General features: G+C 43.2%; 1 protein-coding gene across 2 annotated transcripts in view; it reads left to right on the forward strand.

Moving 5' to 3' along the window:
- Nucleotides 1-1607: 1607 nt before the first annotated feature.
- PLCB1 (phospholipase C beta 1) overlaps nt 1608-25840 on the forward strand; it is an 857319-nt gene continuing 833086 nt past the window's right edge. For both annotated transcript variants that reach the window (XM_061435580.1, XM_061435581.1), the window contains exon 1: nt 1608-1783. In XM_061435580.1, coding sequence (XP_061291564.1) covers nt 1685-1783 — 99 coding nt within the window. In that variant the 5' untranslated portion in view covers nt 1608-1684. The remainder of the gene's footprint in view (nt 1784-25840) is intronic.

A 25840-nucleotide genomic window follows, 5' to 3' on the forward strand; every position in this document is an offset into this window, starting at 1 on the left:
ACTCCTGGCCACAGGAGTCAACACAGAGACTGCCTGTTCTGGAATCCCTCAAATAGAATTGTACTGTATGTAGACTACTGTGTCCAGCTTCTCTCACTAGGTTTAGAGTCTATGTGATTTGTCTGTGTGGTTGTATGCCCATTCCTTTTTTTTTTTTTTAATTACTGAATATTATTCCATAGTTAGACATACCACATTGTGTTTATCCATTTACTTGTTGACTGACATTTGTGATTTCCAGTTCTAGAGTATGATGAAGAAAGCTAGCTATGAGCATTACTGAACAAGTCTGTGTGAAGATACATTTTCATTTATCATGGGCAAATGCCTAGAAGTGGAACTTCTGGGTTTTGTGATAACTAAATGTTTAACTTCATAAGAAACTGTTTTTCCAAGTGGATTTACCATTTTATATTCTCTGTAGCAATGGATGAAATCTCCAGTTGCTCCTCACCCTCTAAACCACTGGTATTACATGTCTTTTAAATCTGATCTGTTCTGAAGGGGGTATCTCTTTCTTTGTTTTAAAAGAAATAAGCAATGTTTGTTGAATGAGTGCAAAAAGCATCTTTACCCCTGTGTTCCTAAATGAGCAAGTTTCTATTTGTAAGACACCTTTCTTTCCTCCGCTGTCTCACACGGACACACACACACACACACACACACACACACCCCACACACACACTCACTCGGGGGCCTTCTGTCATCCTGGGAAATAAAACCATTGTTTCTCGTAGAAAGGGCTTGCTTTCTCAGAAGCACAACAACCGGGTGCTGGGGCTTCAAGACTAGGGCGCTGCAAACTCTCAGGCGCAGCGAGCTTTCCCCAAAGAGCTCTCACTCCAAGCCTCTCAACTGCTCCCTTCTCTACCAATAAATAATAATTGTCTCTTCCAAAGAGCTGGTGTGTGGTCAGCGCTGGAGCGCTCCAGCTCGAGAGGAACGCTGCGGGTTGCCTCTCCGTTCCCTCCCCACGGTTCCATTTTCCACCCCGTTTGGACCCAGAAACACCCCGGGCTCTGGCGCCCACTCCTCAGCCAGCCCCCGGGAACCCGGGCCCCCTGACCCCCGGCAGCGCGGGCACCGCGCCACCGGGCACCGGGCATGCTCAGAGGGCGGCGGCGCAGGCGTCGGCTGCAGTGGGGCCCGGGCGCCGGGAGGTGCCGCTGCGTCCACGCTTCCCGGCGCCTGACCCAGCGCGCAAAGTTGGGCTGGAAGCCGCCAGGGGAAGGAGGGACGGAGCGAGCGCGGCGGCGGGGAAAGGGGGCGGGAGGCGGCAGGGGAAGGAGCCGGGCGGGGGGGCGCCGGGCGTGTGTCACTCGCGCGCTCCCTCCGAGTCGGGAGGATGTGCTGAGCGCGGCGCCGGGAGGCGGCGGGGGCCCAGGAGCCGTACCCGGCGGGGGCCGAGGAGCCGTTCCCGGCGGCGGCTGGCAGCCCGGGCTGCCGCTCGGCGGCTCTCCGCCCTCCGAGGCTCCACATCCCGCGTCCCGCCCGGGCATGGCCGGGCGCCTCGCCCCCGCGCGCCCCGGCTGCTGAGTCTCGCGGGAGGCGGTGCGGAGGCCGGGAGGCCGGGGAGGCCGGCGCGGAGCGGAGGCGAGCGCCCCCGGAGCCGGGCAGGAGCCCGCGCCCCGCGCCCCGTCCCTGCCGCGCGCGCCCGGGTCGCCCGGAGCCCCGATGAGCCCTGATGGCCGGGGCACAGCCTGGAGTGCACGCGCTGCAACTCAAGCCGGTGTGCGTGTCCGACAGCCTCAAGAAGGGCACCAAATTCGTCAAGTGGGAGGATGTAAGTGGGGGCGGCCGGCGGGGGCGCGGGCGGCGGGCGGCTCGCGGGGGCGGGGCGGGGGCGAGTTACGCAACGGGCGCCCGGGCGGGCGCGGGGCCTCGGGGCGCGCGACGGCGGCGCTGGGCACACGCTCCTGGGCCCTTAGGTCGGCAGTGGGCGTCCGGGCTGGGTCTGACCGGCGCCCCGTGAGGGTCTGGGATCTTGGGGCCAGTGGAGCAGAAGCGCAGGAGGGGCCGGTGTTGCCGGTGACTGGTCCTCAGAGTTTGGAAAGTGGGGAGGGTGAAGTTGGCACCCGCTGGAAATCGCTGGTATGTGGACAAGTAGCGCCCTTCTCCGCAGGCAGATGCACACCCCGCCCCCGACCGGCACCTCCTTTGGCCCCTTTGGAGAAGGAGCTGCCTCGGAGTCCGAACTGTTGAGTGGTGGCTCACCTCTTAGCGCTTTTCTGGGTGCCCACGCGGCAGAGGCAAGAGGACACGGCGGCCCAGCCGACAGGTGGCTGGTGATGCCAAACTTCAGCTCTGGGCTCTGCAGGGAAGGGCCCAGAGAAGGGTCGGGAGGACGCACCGGGGGAGGGCACAGGAAGTCACTGAGGGGTCAGCGGGGCGCGCTGGGCCTGCAGGCTATGGGAATGCGAGTTTCTGAGAACTGAGCTGGCTGAGTCTTCCGTTCGAAATAGACATAGAACACGAGACATTCCTTCGATTTACCTTTATCTTTTGCCAGGACGGGCAAAAGCCCAGCCCGGATCTCCAGTGACCCTGGACCCTAGGACTTAAAATGAATCCCCCCATTGCTTTCAAACATTTAAATTAATAATTTTGTTGTATACATGGGGATCTTCAGATGGAGAACAATAAGTTCTGAATTTATGTCTTGGGTGTCATTTAAGGTGTCAGTCCTTAGATCCTTGAGCCGCTGGATCAGAGGATAGTTAGGTCCAAATGACTAAGGCATCTCTTAAACAGGAGAAATTATAGGAGAATGTTTTCTTGTTGAAAAGATTTTCCACCTAGTAAATTATAGTCTGTTATTCTCCAGAGTATTTTTCTTTAATCTCCTTAAGACATTTTCCAGTGTCTGAAAACAATTTAAATATTCCAGGTAGAGAATCCAGTTACTTAGCAGAGCTGGTCTGTGTCTGTATTTTATCCATTTGGAAGTGCCAACGGGACTTAAGAGGCTGAGTCCACAGCTTTCCTGAAAGCTCATACCAATTATTAAATGCTGTAGGCAACCTTTTACTATGGACTTTACACCTTTCTCCTCTGTCCTAGTCTAATGACTGGATGTTTTGTATAAATGGAATATAGTAGAATCTAAACAATAAATTCAGCCACAGATGAAAGGCTTTATTTGTGTCAAGGAGAAACAAAGACAATGCAGTTAAACAACAAATAAAACAGTCTTGCTCTTCTGGAGATCCTTAGATAGAGAGCTGATGTGATGATGGATTTAGTGAGAAAAAGAATGAAGAGTAGAAGGAAGAGAGAGAGAGAGACTTTGCAGGATAGAGAAGGATATTCCAGTATAAGCTCTGGATTTATTCACAGCCATGTTTTTAAATTCCTTTTAAGTAATGATCCAGAATGTCTTGTTTGGAAGAAAATATGAGTGTCACTGGAAGTGACGGTCTTCCCTAGAAACACATTTTGATATATCCAGGTAGATAATTTTTATTATGTGCATTTATGTAACACGTATTTCTTTCTTACCTACTAATGCCAGGCCCTGGACTAGAGCCTGGTGTGATACAGAAAGCGGTAACCCTTCTGCTGACCTTATAGCAGACCTTATAGCCTAGGTGAAGGAGAAAAAATGTTTTCTAGAGGACCAGTGATATAGAGAGTATGAGGGATGCAGGGAGAGTGTTGGAGAGCCTGCTAGTTGAACGCCGCCTGCAGACGCTAAGAAGGGCTCCCTCTGAGCATTGAACAGTGTTTCTGGGACAGCCCTGTAGGAGGACTGTGGGGACTAAGGAGAGAGCCGGTGGAATCTCAGATTTTTCGAAGGTGAGAACCCAGGCTGCACCCAGGAGTCAAGTTATCTAGAATGCAATTCAAGTTCCTTGTTTGGTCTTCTTGCTCTCCATGGTGATCTGTGGAGTGAGAGAACCCAGACTTTCTTAGGATGGTTTTTTTCTTCCCTAGTGTCACCCTCTCCTCTTCCCAGTTCATATTTGTTCTTCTGGGATCAAACCAGTTTTGATTATCTGGCTAATTATATTGTATATTCGTGAAACTGTGTGTTGAAGATGATGGAGAACTAGATTTTTCAGTCCATGAGTACCTTCTGATTCTTTTCCCAGTCAGCTGTGTGACTTTAGCTTAGTCACTTAACCTCTCTGAATCTTCGGTGTGTTTTGCACAGTCTGAGAATGCTACATTTCCTGTTTCTTCTGAAAGTTGGCAGTAGCTGATAGTGTACTTTTCACACTTGAGCATACTTAAGAAACATCTGTGGAGCTTTATAGGATTCAGACGACTGGGACCCAGCCTCAATTTCTGATTCAGAAGGTCTGAAGTGAGTCTGGGAATCTGCATTTCTCATAGGATCTTGAGAATAGGATCATTTCTCACCAGATCTTGAGATCTGGTGCTACTGGTTTGGGGAACCACACTTTGAAACCACTGAGATAAGATTTGTGGGGACAAAAAAAAAAAAAACACCAAAACTTGGAAAGTATGGTAGAGAGCATAATCTTGTTGGCTTGCATATATTTCCACTGGTTTGTTGATTTCATTTTATCTCTGTTTGCATTTTGAGAATTCTTCCAACTGTTACCTTTCTGCCTACCTAGGAGGTAGAACAACCTCAGTAACATAATCATGGATAATCTTTTTAGATCTTCTGGGATATTTTAGGAACGGTCTCTGATGCCCAGGTTGACTTAACTCACATTCATGCATTTCTTTTGAATTTCTTACAGTCAATGAAACGTTTTCAGCATTTTCATCTGCTTCTAGTGGGAGTGTTAGAAAAGGAAAGGAAGCAGAGAAGCGTTTTGAGAGGCTGTCTAGTCTGACTTCCTGCCTTTGAGCAGGGGAGGCTGCTGTGTTTTTCCTTTTGGCTCTGACTTTGGGAAATACCTGCTGCCCCCTTGCCCCAAGGGTGTGCCCCATCTGCTAATGAAGAAAAGTAAATTCTGGAAATAATTTAAAATACCTCAAATATCTGACCTCACTTAAAAATTGTAAACCCTCTTTGATCTTTAAGAGTGAGGATGGGCAACTCAGAACAGATTTTCAATAACCCATTAGAAAGTTTAATGGTACATTTGGAAATGATGCATTTGGGACTGTTTAGAATTGTGAAGAGACTCTCCCTTGTTCCTTGAGTGGCTAAAGCACCGTAGTCGCCAGTCCTGCTGTCCTGACCCCCATATAGAACAGAAGATGTCACCCAGAGGGTGCAGTGCCCGCATAGTCTGTTGGCTACCTACCAATGTCATGGTGAGGCTGTGGACACTCTTAAGGGTGGTAGTTTAAAGCTTTGACACTGGAGTTAACCAATCACAGTAGACAGAAAGTGGGGGTGGAGCTGGAACGGGGTCCTGGAGAGATCCTGTTCCATTAAGTCCAGATATTAACCTTTCTTTTGCCCAATCATGGGAAGGCCTGGGGGTCCCCAGTGTCTCCAGGGACAAATGGAAATATTTCCATGTTTGAACAACTGTTCTTGTTCAGTCTCTAAGTCGTGTTCGACTCTTTGTGACCACATGGACTGCAGCACACCAGGCTTCCCTGTTCATCATCAACTCCTAGAGCTCGCTCAAACTCATGTCCATTGAGTCGGTGATACCATCCAGCCATCTCATCCTCTGTCATCCCCTTCTCCACCTGCCTTCAATCAGGGTCTTTTCTAATGAGTTGGCTCTTCACATCAGATGGCCAAAGTATTGGAGCTTCAGCTTCAGCATCAGTCCTTCCAATGAATCGGTTCATTTCAGTTCAGTCGCTCAGTCATGGCTGACTCTTTGTGACCCCATGGACTGCAGCACTCCAAGCCTCCCTGTCCACCACCAACTCCCAGAGCTTACTCAAACTCATATCCGTTGAGCCAGTGATGCCATCCAACCATCTCATCCTCTGTTGTCCCCTTCTCCTCCTGCCTTCAATCTTTCCCAGCATCAGGATCTTTTCAAATGAGTCAGTTCTTTGCATCAGGTGGCCATAGTATTGGAGTTTCAGCTTCAGCATCAGTCCTTCTGATGAATATTCAGGACTAACTTCATTTAGGATGGACTGGTTGGATCGCCTTGCAGTCCAAGGAACTCTCAAGAGTCTTCTCCAACACTATAGTTCAGAAGCATCAATTCTTTGGCGCTCAGCTCTCTCTATAGTTCAACTCTCACATTCGTCCATGACCACTGGGAAACCCAGAGCTTTGGATATATGGACCTTTGTCAGCAAAGTGATGTCACTGTCTAGGTTTGTCATAACTTTTCTTCCAACAGCAAGCGTCTTAATTTCATGGCTGCAGTCACCATCCACAGTCATTTTGGAGCCCAAGAAAATAAAGTCTTTCACTGTTTCCATTTTTTCCCTGTCTATTTGCCATGAAATGGTGGGACCAGATGCCATGATCTTACTTTTTGAATGTTGAATTTTAGGCCACTGTTTTCCACTCCCCTCTTTCACTTTCATCAAGAGGCTTTTCAGTGCCTCTTCACTTTCTGCCATTAGGGTGGTATCATCTGCATATCTGAGGTTGTTGATTTTTCTTCTGGCAATCTTTATTCCAACTTGTGATTCATCCAGCCTGGCACTTCACACAATATACTCTGCATATAAGGTGAATAAGTAGGGCGACAGTATACGGTCTTGACGTACTCCTTTCCCAATTTTGAACCAGTTTGTTGTTCCCTGTCCGGTTGTAACTGTTGCTTCTTGACCTGCGTGCAGGTTTCTCAGGAGGCAGGGAAGGTGATCTGGTATTCCCATCTCTTAAAGAATTTTCCTCAGTTTTTTGTGATCTACACTGTCAAAGGCTTCAGCATAGTCAGTGAAGCAGAAGTAGATGTTTTTCTGGAATTCTCTTGCTTTTTCTATAATCCAGCGGATGTTGGGAATTTGGTCTCTGGTTCTTTTGCCTTTTAAAAATCCAGCTTGTACATTTGGAAGTTCTAAGCTCATATACTGTTGAAGCCTAACTTGAAGGATTTTGAGAATTACTTTGCTAGCATGCAAAATGAGTGCAATTGTGCAGTAGTTTGAACATTCTTTGGCATTGCTCTTCTTTGGGATTGGAATGAAAACTGACCCATTCCAGTCCTGAGACCACTGCTGATTTTTCCAAATTTTCTGGCATATTGAATGCAGCACTTTAACAGCATCACCTTTTAGGATTTTAAATAGCTCAGCTGAACAAGGAATAATGGTGTATAGGTATATTTAGTTGAACATCAAGGCCAGGCCTTGCTGCCCAGAGCTTGGCCAGTAGATAAGGAACTAACCTACGGTGGCGACTTGTTTCGTCAGTGTTTTGAAAGGATGTACCTTGCTTTTATTTTGCATTTGTATCTGATCAGACTCTGGTGGTAGGAGGTGTGTGTATAGGACTGGGCATTTGAGAGAGGTCTGTGAGATATGAGTTACTTTCCCCATCACAGCTAGGGAATTTGGGAGATTATGAGCTTGACTCCTCTCATTTCTCCATGTTGGACAGGATGTGGAGGAAAAGACAAAGGTTTCCCAGTCCTGGATTTGCCCCACACTCATCATTTTCCAGTGCACCATTATGCTTTCTAATGGGTCATTGAAAATCTGTTTTCTAAGTTTGCCCATTCTTCCTCTTAAAGATCTGTGTCTTTGTTCCACAAACTTTGGAGCATGGAGGGCTGCTCATTTGATTGTTTCCTTTTCTCTACTCTCACCCTCCAAATTCAGAGCTCAGTTGTGGATGAATAGCTTAATGCATTGCAACTTCATTTTCCTCATGTGTAAGGTGAGGCTTGTAGTATCTCCTGCTGCACAGAGTAGCTGGTACCATTAAAAGAGCAAAGGTACATGCCTTGCTCTGTGTGGTGCCTGACACACAACACTCAATAAAGTATGTTTTAATCTTTATTTTATTTTTTATTAATTTTTATTGGAATATAGTTGCTTTACAATTTTGTGTTTTTACTGCTGTACAGCAAAGTGAATCAGCTTTATGTTTACATATGTTGTTGTTGTTGTTCAGTCACCCAGTTGTGTCCAACTCTTTGTGACCCCGTGGACTGCAGCACATCAGGCCTCGCTGTCCCTCAACATCTCTTGGACTTTGCCCAAGTTCATGGTCATTGCATTGGTGATGCCGTCCAGCCATCTCGTCCTCTGAAACCCTCTTCTCCCCTGGATCTTTCCCAGCATCAGGGACTTTCTCAATGATTACCCCTCTTTTTTTGATTTCCTTCTCACTTAGGTCACCACAAAGCTTTGAGTACATTTACCTGTGCTATATAGTAGGTTCTTAAACCATCTTTTTAAAGTGATGCATACCTACTAAGTCACTTCAGTTGTGTCTGACTTTGTGACCCTGACTGTAGCCCTCCAGGCTTCTCTGTCCATGGAATTCTCCAAGCAAGAATACTGGAATGGGTTGCCATGTCCTTCTTCAGGGATCTTCCCAACCCAGGGGTCGAACCCACGTCTCTGGTGTCTGCTGCATTGGCAGGCAAGTTCTTTACCACTAGTGCCACCTGGGAAGAGTGATGGTCTCCCAATAATCAGAGGGCCGTGAACTCTATCAAGGTGGTCAGTATGTGTTGGATGACAGTTTTATAATCCAAGTGGGAGGAGATAGACCTTCCTTCCATTTCCTTTAATGTGTATTTTGATTCTCATGCTTTATAATTTGAAAAGGAAAAAAAATCCATTTTTTTACCCTTTTAAAAAATGTATTTCAGAGAAATATATAAATGTATAAAAAATATATAAAAATCAGCACTCTGTCTCTTTAAAGCAAGTCAATTTCCAAAGTGTTCTAAATTTTTATTTCTACTTAAAAACCTTAATATATACCCCCCACACCCACACACAGAATAAGTACACAGGTTTGATGCCTGGAAAGGGAGGAAACAGTGAACAATATTCTTGTGATTTAGCAAGAAAAAGTTATATATTAATAGATACATGTAAATCTCGCATTGTACATTGTATGTCACAAGAGTAATCTGACATTGGAAAGTCATAATTGCTAGACTGGGTACATTGTTTGGGAAAAAGGCTGAAGAACTGAAGCAAGTAACGCCCTCTCCTTTCTACACCACTCTGCCCTCTGCACCAGAAAACCCACAGCTAAAACAGGTAATGATAATAAAAAACCTTAGTAGTATATCGTGCTTTTCCCAACATCCTACACAAAAGCTCAGTTAGAACTTTCGGATTATGTAGAATCTGAAGTTTGCAGTTTCCAAAGCGGTGACAAGATGATACTGACGATATTAATGAGGAAGGAGATGGGAAGGTTTCTGAGGTGGGAAGTCAGCAGCATTCACTTGGAGCAAGCTGCGTGAGAGAAAGGGAGAAACAGTGCTGGTCGGTAGATTGTGGATCCAAAGGTAGCCCCAGAGGGCTGGCAGGTGCCCTCTCAGGGAAAGTTGCTCAGTTGTGTCCGACTCTTTGTGACCCCATGAAAAGTCCATGGGGTCTCCAGGAAAACTTTCCAGGCCAGAACACTGGAGTGGACAGCCTTTCCCTTCTCCAGGGAATCTTCCCAACCCAGGGGTCAAGTCCAGGTCTCCCACATCATGGGCAGATCCTTTACCAGCTGAACCACAAGGGAAGCCCTCTCAACTTAAATATGCTCAGATACGTCTGCTTTTCATTTCCAAAGAGCTTTTGTGACTTTCTCATTGACAGTGATTACTGCAGCCTTAAGTGTAAGAATATCACTTTTCCAAAGTGAACCAATAAACCTATTTCAAGCTGTTGATCAGAGTGTAACATTCATGAAGTTAAACTTGCAAACCTTGTGTCCAGCTGGATCAGTTTTCACCAAATGAATGCTGTGATCAGCACCAGATCGAGACAAACTGCTTTGCGAGCCCTCACCTACGAGATCCTGAGTGCTGCCTTCCAGCCCCCTATACCCACTCCTCTGACTTATAGCTCTATAGGTTGGTGTTGCCTCTCTTTGATCTAAGAAAGCTATTTTCTTTTTATTTTCAATGAAAACAAAAACCTAAAGCACTTTTATTTCTGCTTTAGGACCTTCTTCAGCAATAACAAAAATGACTTATCCTGGGTTTAGATGGACCTTGATTAGATCCTTATCTATCTGTCCTAAAGCCTGGGAAGTGAAGCAGGTAAATGCCCCCAAGGAGAAAACAGTTAAACAAAACTCTGGTAATTGAGCAAAGAAATATAATGCCTACAGGTTTTTATTGGCAGAGCAAAGCATAGTAGTAGAGTGCTGTTTCTGGAATGTGTTTTTCTCTAGTAGTTTTTCTCTTATCTTCCCTGACCTGATATTCCCATCTGTGGCACATTAGGATAATTTACCCTGGCTATTAGCATATCTCCAATCCTTCCCAGGAAAGTTTTATCCTATCAGTAAATACCTTCAAATGATGTTTACCTGCAATGACTGTTTAAATGGGCCAGGAACAGTTTGCTTTTTTTATATCAAGCTTCGTTATCTATGGTTAGGTGTTTCTTATCAGGATCATTTCACTTTATCATGAACAAGGAGTGCTGGTAGAAAATGGAATGGGATTGATTGTGAATTGTTAACTAACACTCTGGGTCTCCACCTAAATGACAAATCTTTTGTAACTGAAGACCTTAGTTTTCCTGTTACTGGAGCTAATAGAAGGTCTATTCAGGCTTTGGATCCTATTGTAAATTCCATCTGCTCAGATAGATTTCATAATGCTCCCCTTTCCCCATCTATTCCTTATCAGACCCCACAATCAGAGCCAGTGCCCCTGTATTGCGCTAAGGTAAAGAACTAGGACGTGTTTCTGAGATTTACACATGAGACCCTGAGGATGCCATCGATTTCTGTAATTAAAAAAAAAAAAGTAAATGAAATAGAATATAAAGAAAGCTAGACTCTTGGAGAATTCTTCAGGTTCCCCTCTGACCACTTTGTGCTCTGAGATTTGATTTTATTATTTTCTTCACATATTATTTTCAATTTGGGGAAACTTTTATTTTGTTTTTGTTTTTGTTTTTTTTTCTGAAAAATGCTGAAATATAATTGATGTTGATTAAATCTATATGCATTTATCAAGAAACAAAATTATTATCAATGGAGAAACATTATTATATAAAATTTTGAAAAATTTAGTGTTAAAGGGCAATTAAAAGCATCCTACATATGGTTTTCAAGGATTCTTTTTTTTTTTTCCTTCTTAATTCCAAATGTGTGTGTGTGTGTGTGTTAAGTCACTTTAGTTGTGTCTGACTCTTTGTGATCCTATGGACTATAGCTTGGCAGGCTCCTCTGTCCATGGGATTCTCCAGACAAGAATACTGGAGTGGATTGCCATTTCCTCCTCCAGGGGATCTTCCTGATCAGGATTGAACCTGTGTCTCCTGCATTGGCAGGCGGGTTCTTTACCACTAGCACCACCTGAGAAGCCCAATTCCAAGTATGCTTTTCTTTACTGTTATTTTTAAATAGGAATGTAAGTGCTTTACAATATGTGTTTTTGCTATATAATGACGTGAATCAAATACACATATATCCCCTCCCTCTTGAGCAAGGACGTTTTTACTTCACAATATTTGCTCTTTTTTTTTTCTTTTCATCACAGTGAAGTTTTATAAACAAGTTCAAGGAGAACAAATTAGTTAGCAAAGTGCTTTTATCTAAACTAGTCATGGTGGCTATTAATATATAACATTGATACATAGATTAAGAAAATCTATTTTCAGCAAAAAATCTTTTTCGCTGTTAAAAATCAATTTTTCTTTGAAACTTGTTTATAAAATAGGTAAAGGAAAGTTAATTTGATTTGTTTTGTAGAAGAGGCCAAATAAGCTGAAAAAGAAAGATCCCAGAGCCAGTCAGCAAGTGGTCCAGTCGATTAAAAGATGATGAAGGAGGCTGACTAGGATTCTCTGTCAAGTGTGCTGTTTGGTTGAATGTCACTTAGCATCCATCCCCTCATCCTCTTTGTGGGACTTTTTATAATACAGAGTCTGGGAATCTAAAGCCATATTTACTGGACTTCCTGGAAGCATCTACTATTTTGGCTGTAAATTCAGCCCCACTAGTATGAGATGCACTTGTATGGGCTGTGGAAGGCTGATCTGTGAAGGAGGCCCCTTCTCTGCCGTCTCTGAGTTGTTTCTGCAGACACGTGGGTTGTTGCAGGAAGAAGTGCTGTCTTCTGTGTCCTTTCCCTGTGTCTGATTGCAGAGAGGTGGTGGCCATCATGGCTGCTCCCTGTTCTCGGATTACTCTTCCTTTGTCCAGCTAAGCTGCTGTGTGTGTGACTTCAGGAGTTTCGTCTTGATTTCTCACCTTTCTGAATGGAGTGGAGGCAGCGGTTCCACTCCAGGGTCAGTGTATCACATTCCAGGGTCATTCACAGAGACCCAACCTGAAGTCTACTTCTCCAGTCCTTTTAATGATGCCGTCAAGTGCCTGTGATTAAATTCCTTTGTGTACAAAGCTTCCAGAGAGGTTTCTGTTTCCTTCATTAATACCTGCCCAACATGGCCTTTTATGGTTCTAGGATTCCGTGACTTTCAGTCCTGAGATGCAATAACTATCCACACAGCCTATGTAATTTTCTCCTTCAATATCACATTTGAGTATAATGAGTTTTGCTATAATACTACCTCTTGGGTTCAGTGTTGAGAGTGAGTCCTAGTAACAGGCCCTGATATTTACAAACCACTATCATTTATTTACGCATGCTAAGTTGTCTCAGTCGTGTCCAACTCTTTGTGACCCCATGGACTGCAGCCTGCCAGGCTCCTCTGTCTGTGGGATTCTCCAGGCAAGAGTACTGGAGTGGGCAGCCATTTCCTTCTCCAGGGGATCTTCCCGGCCCAGGGTTTGAACCCTTGTTTCTTATGTCTCCTGCATTGGTAGGTGGATTCTTTACCATTGAGCCATTGGGAAGGCCATTATTTATTTATAGCCATGCCCGTTCAGTCATCAAGACCACCTCAAGTGGTAGGGAAGGATCAAGTGTTGCTGCTACTTGTAAGTCGCTTCAGTTGTGTCCGACTCTGTGCGACCCCATAGACGGCAGCCCACCAGGCTCCCCCGTCCCTGGGATTCTCCAGGCTGGAGTGGGTTGCCATTTCCTTCTCCAATGCATGAAAGTGAAAACTGAAAGTGAAGTCGCTCAGTCGTGTCCAACTCTTCACAACCCCATGGACTGCAGCCTACCAGGCTCCTCCACCCATGGGATTTTCCAGGCAAGAGTACTGGAGTGGGGTGCCATCGCTTTCTCTGGATCAAATGTTACTATTCCTATTTTATGTAGATGTCAGCTGGGGCTAGTGGGTGGTGAGTTGCCCAAGTTGCCCACAACTAGTTAGAGGCAAAGTCAGGTCTTTAGGTTAAATTATGGGCCTCTTCTAGTCTCTGGAGAAGGAAATGGCAACCCACTCTGGTATTCTAAACTGGAAAATCCCATGGACAGAGGAGTGTGGCCGGCTTATAGTACCTAGGGTCGCAAAGAGTCAGACATGACTCAGCGACTTCACTTTCCAGTCTACTGTGGCAAACAGGTTTGAAATAGGAACCTTTGGGTAACAAAACGCTTTTAATAGAATTCAAATGAATACAAGCTGAAATTGCTTCACTGACTTTTCCAAAGAACCCCCCGATTTTAGGATTCATACAAATGAGGCTGAGATCCTTGCAAACTCATCCCTCTTTGCTAGTGTCTTCATAAACAGCTGCAATATTTTTATGATGTACACAGAAAGTCCACTTTTGTTATACAACATAGGACTTGGAAATGTAGGAAAACGTCATTGCTGCTTTGAGGCACAAAGACAGTCTAGTCTTCAAATGTTCTACATTAGTCAGTATAAAACATGCTTATGGAAAGATATTTAAGAATGGTGTTTAAAGCAAAGGTCATTTTTTCATTACCTAGTAAGTGACACTTTTGTATCTAACAAGACTCATTACATGTGCTTTTCCATCTTTTTCTCTTCTGAACATACTTGCAAATGCTGTCTTTTGTTGGATTCCCCTAAGACTGATCCCACAGCTTCCTATGAGAAATTTTTGATCTTGAAAGATGGAAGATAAGGTGGGCATGACGGAAGTGTAGAAGTTACCCCATGAGCCCAGGCAAGAGGCAGGAATTCAAGGTGGTGACAACTGAGAGGTCAGATATAAGCTGCCAGGACAGGAAGGTACCTCCAGGGAGGTGGTGATACCTTAACTGGACCAGGGCTTCTGTGTTATTCATCTTCTTTCCCTAGGACAAAGCAGAGGCTTGGCACTGACTTGGTGCTCAGAGAATGTTTGTAGAATAAAGGAATCATCTAGTGTGTGCCTCCCTCACAGTGGGTTCTTGGGAAGGGAGGCAGGCGGTCTTAGGGAGACTTGGAGGACAGTCACGCTCCCAAGACCTCTTCATGCCATGTCGCGTGTGGTGCTGGGTCCATCCTTCCATTGCTCTGAAATCTCCCGGAGTCTGAGGGACTCTGCGGCCTTCTTAACTTTGGTTTCTCCATGTGAGTTCCAGAAGCAAAACGTTTACTGTCAGCACGTAGATTGCTGTCACAGGCACGCATTTCCTGTGAAGGCTAAATACAGCTTAAAGTTGAGTGTGCACTCAATTGTGATTCAATATTGGTTGAAAATTATGATGCTTAGTGTATTTACATCTCTTATTCTGGATGTTACCAGTGGCTTCTGTTTTCTGAAGATACACATTTACCCAGATTTTGCAAGGAAAATTGCCCTTAAAGAAACTCAGAAGTGTTGGGAGTGATGAACAAAAGACTGACGGTTGTGAAAACATCCTCTCTATCAGGATAATGATTCACAAGGAGAAAAATGAATATGTGAGTTTTATCGCCAAAATGAGAAAAATAGCAAGTAAAAGACATATAGTTTTAAAATATTATTAATACTAAAAATTCCACCTACACTGTTTCTTCTGTATAGAGGGAATGGAAGTTACCAGGACAATAGCATTGATGTATGCCCTTCCCCACTCCTAGTTCAAGGTACTTGGATCACCTCCATGGTCCTGCCTTCTCTTCTGTTCCTGGGGAAGCAGCGTACCTTCTCCGTGTCCGGGGGCCCATGCCTGCTGGTTTCTCTGGATCCTGGATTCATAATTATCCTCCCCTTTGACAGTGTCTGTGAAAGATTCTGCTGACGCTCTTCTAAGAACATGGAAATACGCCTTGTAGTCCCACAAATGCAGGCGTAGACTCCAGCAGAGCCCTCCGCCCACCTTCCTCTTCAGCTGCCGCCCTCCCCCTCCTCCCTTCCTCTGCAGGGAGATGCAGGTCCCCCTACCCTCTCCTCCCCTCCCACCTGTCCTCCAGAGCCTTGTTCTGCCTTTGCCACTGCTTTGGTTTCTCTTGCCAATGCTATTGGCAGGTGATATTTTGCCAGCTGATATTTTTCAGAATCGACCTTGCTTCTTTTTCTGCAGTTTCCTTCCATCCACCCTTTTGTTCAGAGTTCCTACTTTAAATGTGTATTGATGCCTCTTATAAGCTGGACATTTTGCTAGTGTTGTAGATTGATGATGATAAATGATTTGGTTCCCACCTTCATGGAGTTGATATTCTGCTAGGGGAGATAGATGCTCAGCAAAGAGAGGTAAGGGATGTCACTCTACTTGTGCTAAGTACTACAGAAAAAAGTGCAAAAATACAAATGAGTGTAAGAAGTTTGGAAGGAGTCCCTAGAGAAATTCTGTGTAGGGAAAGACCTGAGTTATAAGTAGTTCTTCAGCTAACAAGAGGATGGAAGTGTGTGAGTTCGAAGGAACAGCACTGGTGAGCATCCCAAGGAGGGAGGGCACAGGGGACTTTGAAGGACAGAGAAGAATAAGCAAATGGGGAGCTCAATGGCTCGGATAATGAGGAGAGAGGGCAAGGGGTTGCATATATGCTGCTTAGGCCATTGCAGGATTTTATCATGAAGGCAATGTGAAGCCACTAAGTGAAGTTTCTCAACCTCAGCACTATTTACATTTGAGGCCAGATGATTATTTGTTAAAGAGATTGGCCTGTGCACTGTAGGATGTTCAGCAGCATCCCTGGCATCTATCTACTGGACGCCAGTAAAAAACTGCCAGTGTAACAACCAAGATTGTTTCTGGGCATGGCCAGCATTTCCCTGGAGAGCAAAACTGCCCTGGTTCAGAATCCTTGATTAAAATGTAAGCCATTGATTTAAATCTTAACTGATTAAGTGTTGAGCCAGGACCTTCCTGATACTTCAATGGTTAAAACTCTGTGCTGCCATTGCAGGGGCAGGTTTGATCCCTGGTTGGGGAACCAAGATCCCACATGCTGTATGGCATAGGCAAAGAGAGGGAGAGACAGAGAGAGAGAAAGGGAAAGAAGACATTATCATATACAAAAAGTATTGGATCACTATATGTGCGTGCACGTGCACATGGCTAGTAGGCGTGTGAAAGATGTTTATCACTTGTCATTAGTCATCAGGGAAATGCATTAATATGATAAAACCACAGTGAGATGCCACCTTACAGCCACCAGACCTACATCTATATCTTCCTGAAATGATTGGTTGGGGGATCTGGATGTTCATTTGAATCCCTGGTACAGACCTGCAGTACCTTGTATAGTATTTGAAGGCGCATGCTTTCAACTGTTTGTTGTATTTTGTTAAAAGAGATTTTTATACTTGTCAGTAAATGGCAGTTATTTTAATGGCACTTCTCTCCACTGTTTGCCTGCTCCATCCTGGACTTTCTTCCCTCCTCCGCTTTCCTGTTCTTCGGGAAATTTCAGACTGGACAGACCCTGGGGAAAAGCTTCTCATGCATGCTGTTGCACCTAGGTTTACTTCACTGATCCTAGTCTCATACTCAAACATCTAAGACCATCTTTGTTGTGTGTGTGTGTGTGTGTCTATGTGTGTCTGTGTGTGTGTGTGCATGTGTATCTCATAGTCAGAGCTGTGTTGCTGACATCTGTTGGGCATCACATCTGATTTTCTGCGACCCTAGGAATTCTTTTTCTCTCACATGACTCTTCCCCATCATATATGTGTTTTCCATCTTTGGCTCTGCTGCTTGTCTGAGGCAAGTCTAGGGTAATCCCTTAGAGCACGGCGGGTTCTTTTCCCTTGTTGACTCTGAAACATTGATTAGTTGAGAAGCACACATCTCTTGCTACTTGTGTTCTCTTGTTCAGTAGCAAGAGGACGTGGACTCACCATGGAGTCAGGCCCACAGTCAGCCTCGGTGGGTGGGTGGGCTTTCTGACAGTGTGGGCTGTGGGGCTGTGGGCTGGCCCTCGACAAAAGGCAAAAATGGGTTACAGCCTTCCTGTTACAGCTTGTATCAGTTTTCTGAGGTGTCCATAAAGTAGCATGGACTGAGAGGCTTAAACTACAGAAATGTATTTTCTTATTTTTTTGGAGGCTGCATGTCTGAGATAAGGTGTTGACAGAGTTGGCCCCTCCTGAGGACCCTGAGGGAAGGACTTGTTGCCTCTCTTCTCAGCTTGTAGGTGGCTGACTTCTCCCTGTGTTTCACGTCATTTTCCCTCTGTATGCGTCTGTGTCCAAATTTCTTTTTTTATAAGGACGCCAATCCTACTGAATTAGGGCCCACCTTTAATAAATTCTTTTAACTGAATCACCTCTGTGAAGATTGTCTCTAGATAAGGTTGCAGTCTGAAGCACTGCATAGCACTTGAACATATGAATTTGGAGAGGGACAATTCAGTTCATTATGCACCTGGCCTGGTAAAGGAGAGCTCAAAGAGCAGCAGTGTATTGGTTCTATTCAGATACTTGAAGAATTGACACTTGGAAACAACTAGATTTTGGACTGCTTAGATGTTAAAACTGAATGGTAGCTGCATACATAGGAAAAAGTACTGAAACTTTCTAGCTAGAATTATCTAAACAAGTTTACTGTGAAAAAGATTTCCCTATTAAGGAGAATACTTACTGTGAGCTGCTCTGCCCAGTAGAAATATAAAATAAGTCACACTAGAAATTTAAAATTTTCTAGTGCCATATTAAACCAAGTAAAAAGAAACAGGTGAAATTAATTTTAGCAATATACTTTATTTAACCCAATATATTGATTTTCATGGGCTTCCCTGGCAGCCCAGAAAGTAAAGAATCCGGCTGCAATGCAGGAGACCCGGGTTCGATCTGTGGGTTGGGAAGATCCCCTGGAAAAGGGAATGGCAACCCACTCCAGTATTCTTGCCTGGAGAATTCCATGGGCATAGGAGCCTGGCGTTGTAGGTGGCTGACTTCTCCCTGTGTTTCATGTCATTTTCCCTCTGTAGAGAAGGATTCCCTGGAGAAGGGAATGGTAACCCACTCCAGTTGGGAAGATCCCTGTAGAAGGGAATGGCAACCCACTCCAGTATTCTTGCCTGGAGAATTGCATGGGTGTAGGAGCCCGGAAGGCTACAGTCTGTGGGGTCACAAAGAGTCTGACATGACTGAGCGACTACTGCTTTCCCACTTTCATTGATTTAAATGTATAATCAATATAATAACACATCTTGGCCAAACTTGTCACATTTCAAATGCTTTGTGGTCTCAGGTGAGCCCATATTCATCAGCGTAGGTAGAGAACATGCCTTCTCAATTGGGACCAAATCATTTCCAAAGAAATGAAAAATGGTTCTTAAGGGATAAAAAGCTTAACTCTATTTATTTTATATAAAGCACAGTATACACACAATGTCTAAATAAATATTCATAACATCTGTGATATTAACATTTCATGGAGGATGATTACAAAACTAGATTTCAAAAGAAGCTCTTCAGCAGGTCAATAATGAAATATCACTGAGTGGCAGTGGTGTAGAGTCTATCCTAAAGGTTTAATCTCAGTACCACCCTTACTAGCTTAGCTAGGTTTCCTTGGACAAGTTAGTTAAGTTAAACCTGAGTCATTTATCTGTAAAATGGGGATAATAATAGTGTCTACCTCTTAAAATTTTATAAATACCAAAAGAAAAAATCCATTTAAAGTTTAAACGCAACTCAGATAAAAATTTTTAGGATATGTCTGTTATTATTTGGTCAGGGAGTTTTTATAAAGAATATTCTACTATCAGGAGGGAGTTTGGATTATTTTGTCACTGCTTACCAGTTTCTTTAGGACATTTTATTTATTTGTTATTAAAGTGTGGTTGATTTATTATGTTAGTTTCAGGTGTACAGCATATTGATTCAGTATTTTTATAGATCATACCCCAGGATATGTAATTTATTTTATAGTTATTCATTTTCACATTTCATCATTTTAGTGAGATATGATTGTCATATAACATTGTATTAGCATTTATTATTGCTTTATATCAGCACAAGTTGCTAAGTCAGGTCTGACTCTTTTGTGACCATGTGGCCTGTAGCCCACCAGGCTCCTCTGTCCATGGGATTTTCCAGGAAAGAGTACTGGAGTGGGTTGCCATTTCCTTCTCCAGGAGATCTTCCCAAACCAGGAACTGAACCCATGTCTCCTGCTTTGGCGGGTGGATTTTTACCGCTGAGCCACTTGAGAAGCCCTCATATCAGCACATTGATGAGCAAATCATGAGCGAATAAAGCTGTCATAGGATTTTGTTGATTGTAATGTTGATTCCAGTGACTTTTTCTTGCTGTACTATCTTTCATTTTTTTTTCCCCCCAAATTGAGGTTTTATGGAGGCCTTTTACTTTGTTCCTTGACTGTCTTTTATTTGACCTAAAATCTTTTTTTGGGAACTCATGTAAATAGCAAAACAGCAGCTTGTATCATTATAATACATTTCACTTTTGAGGCATTAGAGTTGAGAGTGAAATGGTTTCTAGAAGGAAAGAGAGGTACATAGAAGTTTACTGTACATTATCCACAATTACTAACTTAAGACAGTGTGTTTATTAATTTTCTTCTTTTCAAGGTGGAAGTTTATTGGAAAAATACCTTATAACTTTAAATAAGCAAATTAAAGTTGAATTCCTGGATACAAGCCATTTACTTACAAGAAACAGGGACGTCTACATTTTAAGCTTACTGGTGTTTCTTGGCATTTGCATCATTGTATTCCTGACATCACTGAAAACTTAAGTTGAAATGCAGATTCTCAAACTCTCTTCCGGTTTGAGAATATCTCCTAAATGAGAAACTTCAGAGAAAAGGCTTAAGAGTCTGTGTTTTAACAAGTCCCCCCTGTAAATCTGATGCACCAAAAGTTTGAAAACCACTGTCCTATGGAATAGACAGAGATATTGATGGAGAGAGAAAGAATAAAAACTAGACCATATGAGAGTTATCTCTGTTATTCTGCAGTGAAATGCTGCAGTTGCCTTGGAAATGAAGGATGGCCATGTATTTCAAACTTCAAACTAGAGCAGATACTCTGACAAGTAAGGATATTTGATCTCTGCGTCTAGTGTCTCTATTTCTGCTTTGCCAATAAGATCATCTATACCATTTCTTTTAGATCCCATGTAGATTCTTCTAATGTATATATGCATTAATGTACAGTATTTGTTTTTCTCTTCCTGACTTACTTCACTCTGTATGACACTCTCCTGGTTCATCCACATCTCTACAAATGGCACAATTTCATTCCATTTCATGGCTGAGTAATCTGTTGTATATATGTAACACAGCTTCTTTATCCATTCCTCTGTTGCTAGACATTTAGGTTGTCTTCCTAAATGTCTAGATTGCTTTCTAAATGTTTATAGACATTTAGGTTGCTTCCTAAATTGACTATTGTAAATAGTGATGTTATGAACATTGGGATTCATGTGTCTTTTTGAATTATGCATTTCTCTGGGTATAAGCCCAGTAATGGGATCACTGGGTCATATGATAGTTCTATTTTTAATTTTTAAAGGAAATTCCGTACTGTTTTCCATAGTGGCTGTATCAATTTTTACTTCCACCAACAGTGCAGGAGGGTTCCATTTTCTCCACACTCTCTCCAGCACTTACTGTTTGTAGACATTTTGATGATGGCCATTCTGACCAGGGTAAGGTGATATCTAATTTTAGTTTTGGTTTCCATTTCTCTAATAATGAGTAATGTTGAGCATCTTTTCATGTGTTCATTGGCCATCTGTATGTCTTCTTTGGAGAAATGGCTACATACTCCATAGCACAGGGAACTCTATTTAATGTACTGTGTTAACCTGAATGGGAAGGAAATCCAAAGGGGAGGAGTTATATGAGTACATTGACTTCCCAGGTGACCCACTGGTAAAGAATCTGTCTGCAATGCAGAAGATGCTGGAGATGTGGGTTTGATCCCTGTGTTGGGAAGATCCCTTGTAGGAGGAAATGGCAACCCACTCCAGTATTCTTGCCTGGAAAATCCCATGGGCAGAGGAGCCTAGAGGGCTACAGTCCAGGAGGTTGCAGAGAGTCAGACATGACCGAGCAGCTGAGGACGTATGTATAGCTGATTCATTGTGCTGTACAGTAGAAACTAACGCAACACTGTAAAGCAACTGTGTGCCAATAAAAATTAATTTAAAAAGAAATACTTGAGGTCTGGGTTGAGTGGCTACTTCACTGGGGGGAGAAAATAGACACTTGCTGCTATGTGGGAGGTGGGGAAAAAACCAGTGGAATTGAAAGTGGATAGTCATGTATTTCTGGGTAGGATCCTGCTTTGCATGGCAAGAATGCCAAGTCCCAGCTGATCTTGGAATGTTAGAGGTGGTTATGGAGGAAGTAGGCAGAGAGCCGAGATAAATGATCATTTAGCAGAAGAACTGTGGCAGGAAGAGTGGGGTCAAAACAATATTGATCAAAGGAACTTTAATTTTGGAGGAGGAGAAGGAATAAGCTAGGAATAGCAGTATCAGAAGCACCAAGACAGCCTAACACAATGTTCCAGCATATAAATTTGAGCAGTTTTACTCTGCTAACTTTAAGTATTTGATTGTCTGCGATCCTGGCAGTGACTGTCACTAAGATTTTGATTAGAATCTTATCCAATACTCTTGTCAAACACCCTGATAAGAAAAAGAACTGACATGAGAATGACAAGTTACATCTACAGGTTAATTGCAAATTTACCTGGAAATGGGGTTGTGTGTTCTGTGAAGCCTGATGGAAACTTTTATTTCGCCCAACTCTGGAAGAGTAGGTGATATAATGGAACTGAAAATATTGCTATAATTTATTGGAAATATTGCTCTGAACTTTTATGCATGTAATCTCATAGGAGAAGCCTAAAATGTTTTAAAAATTATTCTTGCATTTTAATATCAAATTTGTTTCCAAATGTCTTTTTTTTTACATTTAGAAATAATTCTGGAATTTTAAAATTCCAGCTGAAGTTCTATGCAGCAGCACAAGCCTTGTAAAGGATATTTTCAGACTGCACATTAAGTACGAATTTTAAGAATGTCAGGGTAAAACATAATGGCAGTTCCTCAGAAAATTAAATATAGAACTATCATATGATCCAGCTACTCCACTTCTGAGTATATATGGAAAAGATTTAAAAGCAGGGATGCAAACAGTTATTTGTAGACCATTTTCATAGCAGCATAGTTCACAATAAGAGAAGGTTGGAAACAACGCAGATGTCCATTGATGGATGAGTAAATAAAAATGATCAGATCAGATCAGATCAGTCACTCAGTCGTGTCCGACTCTTTGCGACCCCATGAATCGCAGCACGCCAGGCCTCCCTGTCCATCACCAACCCCCGGAGTTCACTCAGACTCACGTCCATTAAATCAGTGATGCCATCCAGCCATCTCATCCTCTGTCGTCCCCTTCTCCTCCTGCCCCCTATCCCTCCCAGCATCAGAGTCTTTTCCAAAGAGTCAACTCTTCTCATGAGGTGGCCAAAGTATTGGAGTTTCAGCTTCAGCATCAGTCCTTCCAAAGAACACCCAGGGCTGATCTCCTTCAGAATGGACTGGTTGAATCTCCTTGCAGTCCAAGGGGCTCTCAAGAGTCTTCTCCAACACCACAGTTCAAAAGCATCAATTCTTCAGCGCTCAGCCTTCTTCACAGTCCAACTCTCACATCCATACATGACCACAGGAAAAACCATAGCCTTGACTAGATGAACCTTTGTTGGCAAAGTAATGTCTCTGCTTTTGAATATGCTGTCTAGGTTGGACATAACTTTCCTTCCAAGGAGTAAGCATCTTTTAATTTCATGGCTGCAGTCACCATCTGCAGTGATTGTGGAGCCCAGAAAAATAAAGTCTGACACTGTTTCCACTGTTTCCCCATCTATTTCTCATGAAGTGGTGGGACCGGATGCCATGATCTTCGTTTTCTGAGTGTTGAGCTTTAAGCCAACTTTTTCACTTTCCACTTTCACTTTCATCAAGAGGCTTTTGAGTTCCTCTTCACTTTCTGCCATAAGGGTGGTGTCATCTGCATATCTGAGGTTATTGATATTTCTCCCGGCAATCTTGAGTCCAGCTTGTGTTTTTTCCAGCTGGACTGGAAGAAACATTCTTTCTCATGATGTACTCTGCATAGAAGTTAAATAAACAGGGTGACAATATACAGCCTTGACGAACTCCTTTTCCTATTTGGAACCAGTCTGTTGTTCCATGTCCAGTTCTAATTGTTGCTTCCTGACCTGCATACAGATTTCTCAAGAGGCAGATCAGGTGGTCTGGTATTCCCATCTCTTTCAGAATTTTCCACAGTTTATTGTGATCCACACAGTCAAAGGCTTTGGCATAGTCAAGAAAGCAGAAATAGATGTTTTTCTGGAACTCTCTTGCTTTTTCTATGATCCAACGGATTTTGGCAATTTGATCTCTGGTTCCTCTGCCTTTTCTAAAACCAGCTTAAACATCAGGAAGTTCACGGTTCACATATTGCTGAAGCCTGGCTTGGAGAATTTTGAGCATTACTTAACTAGCGTGTGAGATGAGTGCATTGTGTGGTAGTTTGAGCATTCTTTGGCATTGCCTTTCTTTGGGATTGGAATGAAAACTGCCCTTTTCCAATCCTGTGGCCACTGCTGGGTTTTCCAAATTTGCTGTCATATTGAGTGCAGCACTTTCACAGCATCATCTTTCAGAATTTGGAATAGCTCAACTGGAATTCCATCACCTCCACTAGCTTTGTTCGTAGTGATGCTTTCTAAGGCCCACTTGACTTCACATTCCAGGAGGTCTGGCTATAGGTCAGTGATCACACCATTGTGATTATCTGGGTCGTGAAGATCTTTTTTGTACAGTTCTTCTGTGTATTCTTGCCATCTCTTCTTAATATCTTCTGCTTTTGTTAGGTCCATACCATCTCTGTCCTTTATCGAGCTCATCTTTGCATGAAATGTTCCTTTGGTATCTCTGATTTTCTTAAAGAGATCCCTAGTCTTTCCCATTCTGTTGTTTTCCTCTATTTCTTTGCATTGATCGCTGAAGAAGGCTTTCTTATCTCTTCTTGCTATTCTTTGAACTCTGCATTCAGATGTTTATATCTTTCCTTTTCTCCTTTGCTTTTCGCCTCTCTTCTTTTCACAGCTATTTGTAAGGCCTCCCCAGACAGCCATTTTGCTTTTTTGCATTTCTTTTCTATGGGAATGGTCTTGATCCCTGTCTCCTGTACAATGTCATGAACCTCATTCCATAGTTCATCAGGCACTCCATCTATAAGATCTAGGCCCTTAAATCTATTTCTCACTTCCACTGTATAATCATAAGGGATTTGATTTAGGTCATACCTGAATGGTCTAGTGGTTTTCCCTACTTTCTTCAGTTTAAGTCTGAATTTGGCAATAAGGAGTTCATGGTCTGAGCCACAGTCAGCTCCTGGTCTTGTTTTTGCTGACTGTATAGAGCTTCTCCATCTTTGGCTGCAAAGAATATAATCAATCTGATTTCAGTGTTGACCATCTGGTGATGTCCATGTGTAGAGTCTTCTCTTGTGTTGTTGGAAGAGGGTGTTATGACCAGTGCATTTTCTTGGCAAAACTCTGTTAGTCTTTGCCCTGCTTCATTCTGTATTCCAAGGCCAAATTTGCCTGTTACTCCAGGTGTTTCTTGACTTCCTACTTTTGCTTTCCAGTCCCTTCAGTCTTAAAAAGGAAGGGCATTTTGATACCTACTGTGACATGGATGAAGCTTGAGCACATTATACTGAATGAAATCGACCAGATACAAAAGGAAAAATACTTGTACGATTCTACTTATGCGTGAGTGTTAGTTTCTTAGTTGTGTCCGACTTTCTGCAACCCCATAGACTGTAGCCCACCAGGCTACTTATATGAGTTATCAAAGAGCAGTCTGGTCATAGATACAGAAATGGTGATTGTCAGGGCCCGGGGCAAAGAGGGAATGGTGAGTTAGTGTTTATTGAGTATGGAGTTTGAGTTTGGAAAGGTGAAAACGTTCTAGGGATGGGTGGTGGTCATGGTTGCATAGCAGTGTGAAAGTACATTAAATACTTTGCTTAACGAACCTAATGACATTACACTTAAAAATGGTGACTTTTATATATGTATATATAAATGTATATATATTTGTGTATATATATATATTTACCCCAATAAAAAAGAATACTGTAATAGTCATTTAATATTTTAATAATTCAACTTTTAAAAGTTACTACAATAATATACTACAATAATAATAAATATTTTTATGTGCCAAGAATTGATCCAGGTGCTTTACCCAAATTACCCTATTTCAGTTCAGTTCAATTGCTCAGTCGTGTCTGACTCTTTGCGACCCCATGAATCGCAGCACACCAGGCCTCCCTGTCCATCACCAACTCCTGGAGTTCACTCAAACTCATGTCCATCAAGTCGGTGATGCCATCCAGCCATCTCATCCTCTGTAGTACCCTTCTCCTGCCACCAATCCCTCCCAGCATCAGGGTCTTTTCCAATGAGTCAACTCTTCGCATGAGATGGCCAAAGTACTGGAGTTTCAGCTTTAACATCATTCCTTCCAAAGAACACCCAGGACTGATCTCCTTTA

Source organism: Bos javanicus, chromosome 13 (assembly GCF_032452875.1).
Source record: "Bos javanicus breed banteng chromosome 13, ARS-OSU_banteng_1.0, whole genome shotgun sequence".
NCBI lineage: Eukaryota > Metazoa > Chordata > Mammalia > Artiodactyla > Bovidae > Bos > Bos javanicus.